The following is a 12,458-nucleotide window of genomic DNA, read 5'->3' as shown; positions in this document are numbered from 1 at the left end:
CTGCTGAAGTCCACTCCAGCCTCGGCAGTCCCTAAAGTTCCTGCTAGCGAGGGAACAGAAAGTACCAGTTCTGTCATTCACACAGTCTAGATCAATGATCGAGCCTGTAACAGCAGAGAAGGGCATACCAACACATCCCCAGTGCTTCAGCCATAGTCTTCTCAAACAGGTGGCTAGAATAACTACAGCATAAAATTGTAGAGCTGTCATTTTGAAGAACTTCCGTCATTATGCTGTAGGTAACCTTTCTAGGAAAAACTGTGTTACACAGGTACCTGTGAAGTACACAGGTCAGCTTTATAGAGATCACCCTCTAATCCCAAAATCCGCATTAAGCTATTACATGGGTCTCTCGTGGTTGAAACTATGAGCATCTGCTCTACATGTCTCAGGGACAAGAACATGCATGTGTGAATAGTGCCAGAGAAAAGACTGGAAGGGGTAGATCGGAACACCAGCACATGATGGGAGATGGGATGCAACGCTGTCACAGCCATATAGCAGGTATCCAAAGTACGCCCCACCCCTCTGTCACACAGCCCCACTGTGGATTTCTGTGTGCTGGCACTTGACCCCTAAGAAAAAGGGAAAGTCTTGCCCTTACTCAGTGGTTGGTCTCTACGCCTCAAAGTGCAAATGGGCTTTCAAAGTAGTCCTTGAGTTTTCACTCATAGAATCAATCCAATCCTGAGTAAAGGCATCTTGTTACTAAAGTGTCAGCAAAGGCAGCACAGGGAAGAGAAATCCACTGCTTACCTGAAAGCAATTCTAGCAACCAGGTCCTGAGAAGAGCACTTTCTGAGGACCAGCCTCTCTTTTTAATGAAGCACCAGGTAAGCAAATGCAATCAACACCAGTAGAAACCAAAGAGTGAGTCAGACAAGCCATGTTATGTGTGTGTCACTATTACGCCTTAAGTCCAAGGTAAATCCCTACTGGCTTCCTTAGGCAGGCCAAAATAGATCAAAGCAACCTAAAACTGTCCAGATACTTGCTGTAGAAGATTAGGTCCCATCAGTAATACTGACCCTAATGCTGATCCAGCTAAGACTATCTTCAGAACTAAAACGTACTTTGACAGGTAGTGAAGCAAAGCATTTCAGGAGTGTCTGTACCACAGTGGCTGCACATTGGACTCGCCTTTAGAAAACAGTCTACATAGGAAAAACAAGGCTGCCAAAACTTCCCAGGACAGCAGGGAGGCTGAGGGCAGAACTATGGCACTGAATGAACTGATACGACAGAACAGCAACTGAAGTTCAGCTTTTAGTACACTTCCATCTACTGACAGATGATGCTTTTGATTTCCAAGAGAAAAGAACACAAACCTTTCACCACTGTAAGCCTCAACTCCCACCGAGGGAAAAAAAGCAAAGTGCCTAATTTCTAAACTTAAAACATCCCAATATCAAAACCACTTTCACCATGTTGCTTTTCTCTAGACCATGTATAAACTAAAAGAAGTGATATATCTCAGAAAAAAAGAAATTACGACAAAAATTGATACAGCAACGTATCCTCAAAGTTGGGTGGGGGGAAAATCACTCTGTTCACATCAACCTATCTGCAGTGCAACAAACAAAAAGATAATGGTAAGTTTGTTTTAATACAGAAAAAAATATCTATTTTTTAACAGTTTTTATTCTTTCAAATTAGAAAATAATGGCTAATAGGAGCTAATAGGTAGTTCAGATTTCTATTTAGGCACTTCTCCTAATCAGTATGAAAATTAAAGGAAAATATTTTTAGATTTTCATTTCTAAGAAGCTGTATTAACACCACATTGGGCACTTCCTAATAAAAGAGTCCTCTTAAGAAGAGTGATTAGGGACCAACTTAGTGAATTAATGAGGTTACTCTGTGTTACTCCTTAGTGAAAGACCGACTTCAGTGAGTTAATGAGGTTACTCTGTAACCAACGCTACAGCTCTTGCCAATTACTTTAAGTCTCTCAGTTCTGGATGTCCACCCAACTTCATTCCTGTACTCCCAGGATAAGCGCTTCTGCTACTTATTATCTTGCGAGTCTTCCACGCACCATGTTTCAAAGATCTTACTGGAAGGCAGGTTTGTAAATAACAGTTTTTAAAAGGTCTGAAATAAGTACCATTCAGTATCAACATTTACCCTTTATATTCTAATCCATTAAGATTAGAGTAGTAGAGCATTCTCTGTTCCCTGTACTGTCATAAAGAACTAAATCACATTAAAAAGTGCTGATTCTGTATAATTTCTATTAAAAAAAAAATCATGCTTTCAGTGTTAAAATGAGTTTATTAGATTGTAAAGCATTCGTGTATCATGGTCTTTAATATACATTCTTCCCCTGCAGAAAATTTAATTGCTCTAAAAACATATTCTAAACATCACAATCATACTGATGTCAAGAAAAGCTAGGGAAATTTATCAATATAATTATATTACTACAGCATTTACAGCATTAAAATCAGCATAACTCTGTATACTGACACACTTCTGAATCCTTCCTTACCCTTCCCCACCCCTGCTTTAGGAACTGCAGTATCCACAGGGATGCAAAATTCTTAAAATAGCTACAGCAGTAAGCTCCTGCCAGTGCTAAGCCCTTAAACTCAAATGAAGTGACTCAGCTGATTTTACAGCTGGCCAGTGCAAAAAGATACCAAGGAAGTAAAAATAGGTACTGTAAACTCATTTCTGTAATTACATTTCATATTTTAAATGCACTTAAAATCCTTAGCTCAAACAGCAACGATAGTAGTTTAAAGACTACTGTTGTGTTTAAACAAAACCCAAAATAAGGAAAAAAGACAACCCCACTTCATCCCCAAAATGGTTAACACAACCACTGCTAGAATTAGGGTGTGTTACTCAGTTCCAGAGTAACCGCTGGATTCAGATGATGGGGAGCCCCTGCCATGTGACAAAGCCTCTGGCTGCGGGCGCCTGGTCCAAGACATGTGACTTCTGGCAGAAAACCAAGCTCAGCTGCCTGCCAGCACTGGTGCTGGATCTGTAATGCATACCGTCTGCTGAGACCAGTAAAAAGTGGGAAAATAAGGAATTTTATGTGCCTACGCTATTGAATAATTATTTAATATATAATAATTTAAATAACTAAAAATTAAAATACTGAATTTAAACCTCATTAGTAACTGTTTTTGAGGAAAAATATACCAGTTAAATATTTACAACAATGTGTCACACAACTTTAAGTTTTGAAGAACATATATCCTGCACAACTGATTTGTTCTTAAAGCAATAGTAATTCCAACTTATTTTTGAGTAATGATTGTTTTTTGTTTCTGTAGTTCCTTCTATGGAAGGAAATCTCAGATCTCAGACACTCCCTCATTGTTTCTTTTGCTGAAACACCGTTTTTTTTTTCCACATATGAACCAAAAACAGCAGCAAAGCAATCGAGATCATCCACAAAAGAACTGCCCGCACACCTGCATTGCCTGTATGTATTCTTCTGGACCCATTTCCAAAACATATTGTACACTGTTTTCTTACAATGCTGTTACAGAACAATGAAAGGGCAGAAAGCATCCACTTATGTATAAGACACTGGAGATACCATGCTATATTTTAAAGGTATTAGGAAGAAGCAACTAAAAATTAGCTGGTAATTTAGGAACTTTAACTCTTAATCTCTAGTCTTAACTGCAATCACAGCTCAGGCCAATAAAATAAAACTAGAAAATTAACAACTCCATCCCGTATCTATTCCAGCAGAAACTCTGCATTATTAGAAATTAAAAGAAATTAATTTAGAATTTAAATTTGACATTTAGAAACACTTTCAAACTTCCTTTTGGCAAAATAAAGGACAGACAGCTGAACCCTCTTCTGAGAGTCCACTATTAGGAGGGAACACATCATCTAAGTACTCAACTACACATTCAATAAATATCAGTTGTGTAAAACGAAACAAAGGGAAAAAGGCACAAGAAGAAACAGCTTCTGCAGGATAGGTAATCTCTAAATTGCTAAATAAATTATTGTTAGCTTTGTTCTTGGATTTACAAAGGATTTGTTGGACTACCATTTGCGTTTTTCAGTATCTTATAAAAGATATGCCATGCCTCAGGGTAGTAATTCCATACATGTTTGTCCTCCTATCTCCAGCATTTTGTAAATATTTTGCAGAAACTTGGTCCACAATAGCTGAATAAATTAAAGAACTTGAAACTACAGATATTTCTGCCTATGATTTCCACTGCTAGCAACCTCAGCTGAGCAAACAGATAATGGTTTGAGTACACCTCACATTTGCTAACTTTTCAAAATGAAATAAGCAATTAAAACAAAAAGTATGATTTTGTAAATGTGCCTAAATACGCACATCTCCCCACTGGCTTCTGCTCAATTTCCAGGTGCTCAAAAAGTGAACCAACTTAAACAAGGAAACTTCCATTTCCCCATTACCAATCTACTGACCATCTACGCTGTCAATGCCTCGTACACAGCCCCTTCATAAGAGGCCAATATTTAAAATAATTTGACTACTACACTCATTCAAGAAAGGAAGCCCGCTATTTGAAACTCCTGTAACACCTATTAGGAGATGGCATCTTTCGAAAGGTCATTAACTCGGTGCCTGCACCCATCTTTTGGCTGGTATTTGCAAGAATCACTTCAATTTTATCTCACACACAAAGCCCTGAAGAAAACAAAGGGTACTTGATGATACTACTGATACTTTAATGGAAAAAATGACAGACTAGTAAATAGTGGCAAATAGAGTGTGATGAGTTATGCAGAATTGTCTGGACTACTCAGAGGCACGGGCTCATTTAAACAAAATGTGTTTTAACGCACACAAATGCCAAGCTACAGATCTTAGTCTAGGTAATACGTCAAGCCATGCCTAAGAAGTGAGCAATCATATCCTGGAAAGCAATGCTGAAGATAAATAACTAAAACTGCACTTCCTGTACAATGTTTTGGAAACATCTGACTAAATTTGGGATGTATAACTGGTAACAGTTAAGTTAAATGTACTACTATAAACAGCACGGATGAAGCCAACACTGGAAAATATTTCCAAAAAACTTGGAAATTGAAGAATTGGAGAGGGGAAGAAGATCAGGAGCTGACAAGATACTTGTGTGCAAGCACATTCACAGAAACAACAGTATTGGCTTTTAATTCAATCAGAAAAGGTGCACTGACTGCCCACCACAGAATGCAGAAGTCTGGCCAATTCAAATAGAAAAGGACAAGCAAATTTCAACACAAAGGCAACTAGGCAGCAGATGAAATAGCAAAACAGGGGGTAAAATTAGGTAGGATGCCCTATTGGAAGCATTAACTACACATTATGCTTGCATCAAACAAGATGCTCAATTCGGCAATAACTAGGTAAAATATAGGGGCCTATGACAGAAGAGAGGATGTCAATTTAGATGTCCTAATCTTCCCTTCCGGCCTGCGCAACCGTTAAGATTCTCAAAATGACTAGACAAGGCTAATTAATCTCCATAATACCCGTGACAATGAGGCCATAATTCCCATTTTACGAAGAACAACCAGAAAGACGCTAGCGTGTTAAAACTCTTACTATTGCAAAAAACCCAACCACCCAACAACAACCACCAGCCTTAAAAATCAGAAATAGTTCTAAACCTTATGCTGTAACAAGGTAGCTCGCTGAAAAATACAGCACACGCCCCTACTTCCATCTCAGAAAAGCACTCTACAGATGCTGAAGATCCCACTATATTGGAGTCCACAGAGTGAACGACTCAGGTGCTGGCATTTCACTGCTGCCACACCCTCTGCCTTCACTAAAAGGCAAAAAAAGTTAGTAGGAATCACAGGAGTCTTGCCATTGTAAAGCTTACAAAATTTCATTTATTGAGATGTCTGCATTAGTCCAAACCAACAATTCACTAAGAACATATGCTTTGCATGGTTTAAAGTAATGAAAACTGCAGTCTATTGTTGACAGCAATACTTACCCTAATTTACTCATGGCTGCACTCCTGCACAAAACTGTAATAAGGGCCTGACTTTTTTTTTTTCCTTAAAACAGCAAAACAACCAAATTTGTAGGACATACAACATGAAACCATCTTGATACAGATACAGCTGCGCTCTCAGCCTGTTTGTTTTATCACAATTGTTAGATCTGTTAAAGGGCACTTTACCACTATCTATATTACACAGATGCTTTTAAAGCCAGCCCAAAAATAGGCCTGAAAACCACCACTTCGGATTCCTATCCCTATCTCTACATGAAGAGTTGTTTTTCTCTGTATATCTAATTTTGATTTACTGGAGTTATACAATCCTGATAAACACAGGAGCCCGTAGTTTTAAGCAATCAGGCGGAGGTAAAGCTAAACTGTTCCACGTTATTCTACCACAGTCTCACTAGCTCACATTAATATGGTCTTTGGTTGACTAGAATTTCTTCTTACACTTGTTATTACATGTTAGCAAATACAAGGTAGAGATACACCTTTTCTCTAGTGAATACATACTTAGGAAAGAACAAGGTTTAATGTAAATTAAAATAAACATATTTGATCTAAAAAAAAAAAAAACCTGAAAGGATTTCTATTTTACATTTTTTACTATTTTTTTTTCTTATTATTTAGAACCCTAAATTCCAATCCTTTGTATAATTTTTGGTTTTATTTGTCAAATAAGCTGATAACTCTTGATAATTCTTTGCTGACCAAATCTGTTAATGCTAAATATACAGAGGTGACTTAGGGCACAGCCAAAGGGGAAGATATATTTTCTCCTTCTGAGCATTAATAAGGCTTATTTCATCTGTTCAGTGTAGAAAAGATTTTACTTGAGTTTCACTTTACTTGTTATACTACTGCCTTGTTCTACAAGTTTTCTTTGTAATTAAGGAAAATAATTAAATAAAATATTCCTTGCTAAATACTTTTACTCTGATAGACAGGGAAAGAAAATAGCAACACAAAGCCCAGATCTGAGGAATTCTCATTTTATTTCACCAAAAATTAAGTGAAACAATCAGACAGAAACACCTGTGTGGAAAAGGGCTATATTAATAACGTGAGATTGCAACTAACAGCCTCTACATTGTCTTTGAAATTACCTGTAACAATTTATACACTAAAAATATAATTTTAATTATATTTATATAAAATGCATACTTAAAACTCCTGTTAAAGTTGACTTAATAGCAGATAGTTTAACTACAATTTGGGACTAACACTTATAATCATGAGTTTAACTATTGTACCCCAATTCAACTACTTAACAGAACCATTTCTATTCACTCATTAAGTTTCTGCAGTTCAAGCTACTGGCTTTTGCTGCTGGTAAAATGTTAGCCATTCTTCATGCTAAGTGACTAACTGTGTCTGTGACTCATTATCACCAGAAGATGATTATGCCACTGATTTTTGTAATGCTAACATATGAGTAACACTAAAAATAATTTAATCAGATGTAATATGTAAATCTGGGGAGAAGTAAAGAAACGTCAATTATTTGGCACCACTACCTGTTATTGGCTGCAGGTAGCAGTATACCCCACAATCTGTTGTGATACTGCTAGAAGTTTGCCAGAACACTACAAAATACACCACCATACATTTGTGCCTACTTCCATTTTTCTGATTGATCTGAAACACTAGTTTCAATATCCATTACCCTTGTACAGAAACAAATTATTAGCTTTAAAATGTACTATTTCCTTGAGAATATGTTTGCAAAGTAACCCTATTACTTTACTACAATAACGAAGTACAAGATTTTGGATCCATCATTTCAATACTTCCTCGCCCCCCAAGTTTGTGATCTTTCTTTGCTAAGTGAGACTGTGTATTGCCCTTAACTCCTTAAGAAATCAGTCTAGAAACAGCATTGTGCTTTTAGGGAAAATGCACAGTATTCACGTCAATATTTTTCATGTGTCTTTGTTTCATGTCTTTGCCGATCCTCACCATATGCAGCTTTTAATCACCAGATGTTCTTCACTAAAATGATGAGCTTTTTCTTAGCTTACGTCATAAGAGCAAATAATTTCTTATGTAAAAGTGGACTAATACTTAATATTTAAAGTCACTCTAACTGATCCCTGAAAAACACCACATTTCATTCTCCAAGAAATTGACTCTCTTAAGATTCCACCATTTTAAGATTCCATCTTCCAGTTGTTGAATTCCACAGATGAAAAATTTTCTTTAAGTTTTCTTAGTCAACATAATTAATAGCAATAAGCAATTCCAAGATCTAACACCTGCGCAGCATACAAAAATTTGGGAATGCTCTTCTTGCTTAACAGAAGAAAAAATGTTGTGAAGTCTAGAGGTTGATTTTCTTACCAACAGAAAAATATGTCCACATAAGTCAGGCATACACTGAAACCATTTTCCAAATTAGTTCCTGAAAAATGTGTTTGGCAACCCTTCTGTCACATAGTAAATCTCCTATTTAGACAAGTAATAATTCCTTTAAAAACATAGCTGAAAAGCAACTCTAAAATATTATCAAGGATTATTTTAGTTACACTCTCTCAGCACATGACAGTTTTGGCTACTTGAACTGTCATTTGGAAAGATTTTAAAAATACTTTTCAAGACATCATCTTTCTTACAGAGCGTTTCAAAATAAATAAAGTCACCTTGAAATGTAGGCTGTGATATCACAGACACCCGAGACAATCCACTGAGAAGTTCTCCACTGAAGAGTGTATACCTTCCTCTGCTTCTCCCCTATTTCCAGCTACGCAGTTCCACCTCCAGTGCTCATCAGACACCTCTATGATCTGCTGTAATTCACTGTAACAGCAGAAAACTAGCCATCTTCTTCAGTGGGTTTAAAGAGCAGCTTGCTCTTTTAGTGAATTAGGGGAGTCCAGTAAGCCCTGACGCTGGCATGAAGCAAGAATACGGCTGGGAGAAATAAAAATGGTGAGTGATAAACAAGAAGTAGCAGCTCTCCCTTTTGAAGGTAATGAGCTACTATGTCAGCTCACCAAATACTGTGGAACCGCATTTTCAGTGTATTCACCGTGCCAATTAAATGTAGCAGTTTTAACTTTATTGTAAAATCACTTGAACAGGCAGGGAACCTTGATAACTTTTTCCCAATTTACACCTTATTCTCTTCTGTTTGTCTTTGAAGGAAGCTTACAACAGCAAAAGAGATCAACAACTTAGAAGACCGGTAGAATTGAAGTATACCAAGGCTTAAAACAAAAATTAAAATGCCAAATGGTATTTTAAATGTTTCTTCCCTCAGACATAAAAACTGATTTTAAAACCACAACACTGCAATAATAGAGCATTCATTATCTATACTTTAAGAAAAAAAAAAGCCCTTGGACTATTTAATTCATTTATATTGAGAAGAAAGTCTGTTCTAAATAAAATGCATAAAACCCACAACTGGTTTATATCTTAGAAGTCGACATTTCATTCCTGATCCTAAATACCCAGAAGATATCCTTACAAATGCTTACACCCCGAACTTCTACTTCTGTTCTATCCTGAATATACTGAAGCAGGAAGCTCACCTAGATTTGTCAGAAAAATTCATTCTTAACTATCAAATTCTTTTCTACAGCAGCAAATTAAGAAGTCAGTAGATCAGCTTTTCTGAGGCTGAAAACATAGTGCTCCATCAGTATCAGTACTACAAGGAACAGAGAGGGAAGTCAAATGCATCTCCCTACAGTAAGTCTCGTTCAAGCCAAAATTTTACCTGTAAGCTTGTCAAGGCCAACATCAGGCAATTTCAAATTCTAAAGCAGTGTACAAAACTGTGCTCACTGTTACATAACTACTACAAATCCAAATTTTAGAGATGTATGAATTTTACACTTCCTGTAATAAAAGCAGTCATGAAAGATGAACAGCTTATAAGAGATAAGCCCGAAAACTTTCTCCTCTTCAAGGCTACAAAACTAAACACTGTAACAAACAGCTACCTTCTTAAATGCTTCTAAACCCACACTCCTAAGCAGCACAGGATGTATCAGAAAGACACTAGCCATACTCTGAGATGCAAAAGAAAGGAAAGTGAGAGTAATGAAAAAAAGACAGAAAAGAGGAGAGATGCAAGAGCATCAAAATAAGAACCGGGGAAACAAACAAATAACAAAAAAAAACACCAAAAAAAATGTAAGCGATGTCAGATTTTAAAGTTGTGGTTGATTACTCTTTTGCTACCTCCTTTCCATACTACTGGCGGGCCCTCACAGGAAGTAGTGTAACACATGCACAGCAACACTATTAAGTAACAGAACCGGTTACATCAGCATTTTGTGCTGTGAGACATACAAAAAAGGAGTGAGAGCAGGGACTGTGCTATACGAAGTGTACAAGTGCAGTTGAGAAGGAGGGTGGCATGAACAGCAACATTCTTCAAAGAAGGGGCAAAATACTTGTGTGAACAGTGGTTAATATTTGTGATTTTTGTTTGGATTTACAGAGCTCAGAAAAAGCTACTATATCTCTTGAGAAAAGTGTTGCAAGAGTAAGAATGCTTAAATGTATCAGGGTGATCATTATAGTTTTAACGCAAAAAAAGTTTTTTCTCTACCATTAAAAACAAAACAAAAAAACCCCAACATTGCCACATTGCAACTCTGAATATATTTCTTTGAATTAAACAATCAGATCATGTGTCAGAATGGGCACTGTGGATCACTCACGGACCACTACATTTTTAATCAAACAACAGCACTTCACACACCATTAACAGAAACTCTTCATTTCAGTGATCTACACTCAAGTTCAGTCTGTAAAAACATTTTTCAGGCTGAAAGTTTCTAGGAATGTTAAATGTTATATACAGCTATGAGAGAGAAAAATAACATTCCATAAACGAAAACCAAAACTACTTACGTTTCAAAACAGCGATCCACGTTGTCTGACATCAGAAGTAGCATGCATAGCTGTTCCAGTGCTATTAGCTGCATATCCCTTTCATCTCCCTGCCCCATCTGCAGCCATTCCAGCAACGTGTCTGGGTCCACATCTGCCATGTTTTTTAAAAAAAAAAAAAAAAGCCGCCTCCACTTATATTAAAAAGTACCAAAAATATCCTTTAATTGTTCAAGCCACGCTAACTTAAGCAGAATTAATGTCTCTCTTCAGCCAGCCCCAGGCTTTTGCAGTTTTCACCTGGAAAGACAAAGGGAAAAAAAAAAAAAAATCATCATCACAATCTTGTCTTTAAACTTTTTGGATTTGCTCCTCTCTAAAATGTACAGCATATTTGCGGGCTGACATTAAGAAAACTTCCACATATTTGACCTTTTTTTTTTTTTCCCAAGCTTTATATGTGAGTAAACAGTAATGAGTTTGTTCTGTTTCATCGGAAATAAATCTCTAGTTCCAGCTGGCAATCAAACAAGACTGAGAGCCTACTCTTATTTACAGGATAACTCAAAATTAAAACTTAAGTAGAAAAACTGTGCTTAACCTTTTGTATATTCTCAAAACTAATGTAAGGACAAATAGTGCTGTCTTGCCTAACCCCTTTCCTTTAATACCATTTTATAAGAAAGTGTCCAACTTTCTGAAAGATGGATTCCCTCCTCACTAAAGTATTCAAACAGAGAGACATCAAATGTCACTTTTTAAATACAAACCCACGAAACAAAAAAATTGAGATGTACAGCTAGAGACTAAAAACTTTTTCAAAGTTTTATTAATCCTTCATCTTTTAAAATAGCATTCGAACATATGGAAAATAAGCTTTTTAAGTCAAAGAATGAAAAAGACAATTTAAGAATCACTTCCATTTTCAAGAGTTAGGGGTTTGTTGTTTCAGGGGGTTTTTTTTGAGAAAAAAAATGTAACTAATTCATAGCTTTTAAAAAAATGCAGTGAATAATTCAAATAATACATGTACATATAAGGAAAACAACATTATTTTTTGGCCCAGTGCCATAGTTGTACATGCAAGCTGAAGACCAAAAAAGCCCCTTTCCCTTTGAAATATTAAGAGATATTTGTGACCTATGTACTTGCTTTTTACTTTGTGTTTTACTAACAAATAATCAAACTCACCTCCCATGCCTAAGAACACAGCAAACATGATTATTTTCATATAAAAACTAAAACAAAGGTTACAAACCAATCTCTTCAAATTAAACGTATAAGAAAAACATTGACTATTTTTAAAATATAGCTTATAAAAAAAGAACTGGTTTACCAAACTCATATATAAATATGAAATGCTGGATAGAGTCCCCACAAATTGGGGGGTGGGGGGGGAAGAGAGAAGCTCGATCTGGACAAAGTCTGCCTACTTGTTTACTTGCTGCTAATGAGTTAATAGTTAAAAAATAACTCCACCAAGGGCACATCTACCAAAGGGAATCAGAAATTGGTATTATATGAAGAAATGTACACTGAATCAGCACTGCTGTTTCACAATAGCTTTGAACTCAAAGATGTGACAAAACAGAAGACGACAGATATCATTTTTTTATAATTTAGGACAATAACGACATTACAGATCTCTCAATTACT

At 36.4% G+C, this 12,458-nt stretch overlaps 1 protein-coding gene across 1 annotated transcript in view; it reads right to left on the bottom strand.

Moving 5' to 3' along the window:
* Positions 1-10,963, bottom strand: part of HECTD1 (HECT domain containing E3 ubiquitin protein ligase 1) — a 62,124-nt gene extending 51,161 nt beyond the window's left edge. Inside the window, exon 1 of the mRNA XM_009576699.1 lies at positions 10,824-10,963. Coding sequence (XP_009574994.1) covers positions 10,824-10,963 — 140 coding nt within the window. The remainder of the gene's footprint in view (positions 1-10,823) is intronic.
* Between the last annotated feature and the right edge of the window lie 1,495 nt (positions 10,964-12,458).

The sequence above is a fragment of the Fulmarus glacialis genome, unplaced genomic scaffold (genome assembly GCF_000690835.1).
Source record: "Fulmarus glacialis isolate BGI_N327 unplaced genomic scaffold, ASM69083v1 scaffold21084, whole genome shotgun sequence".
In the NCBI taxonomy this organism is placed as follows: domain Eukaryota; kingdom Metazoa; phylum Chordata; class Aves; order Procellariiformes; family Procellariidae; genus Fulmarus; species Fulmarus glacialis.
Note: the sequence above shows the minus strand (reverse complement) of the source record. Positions and strands in the feature narration are given on the sequence as shown.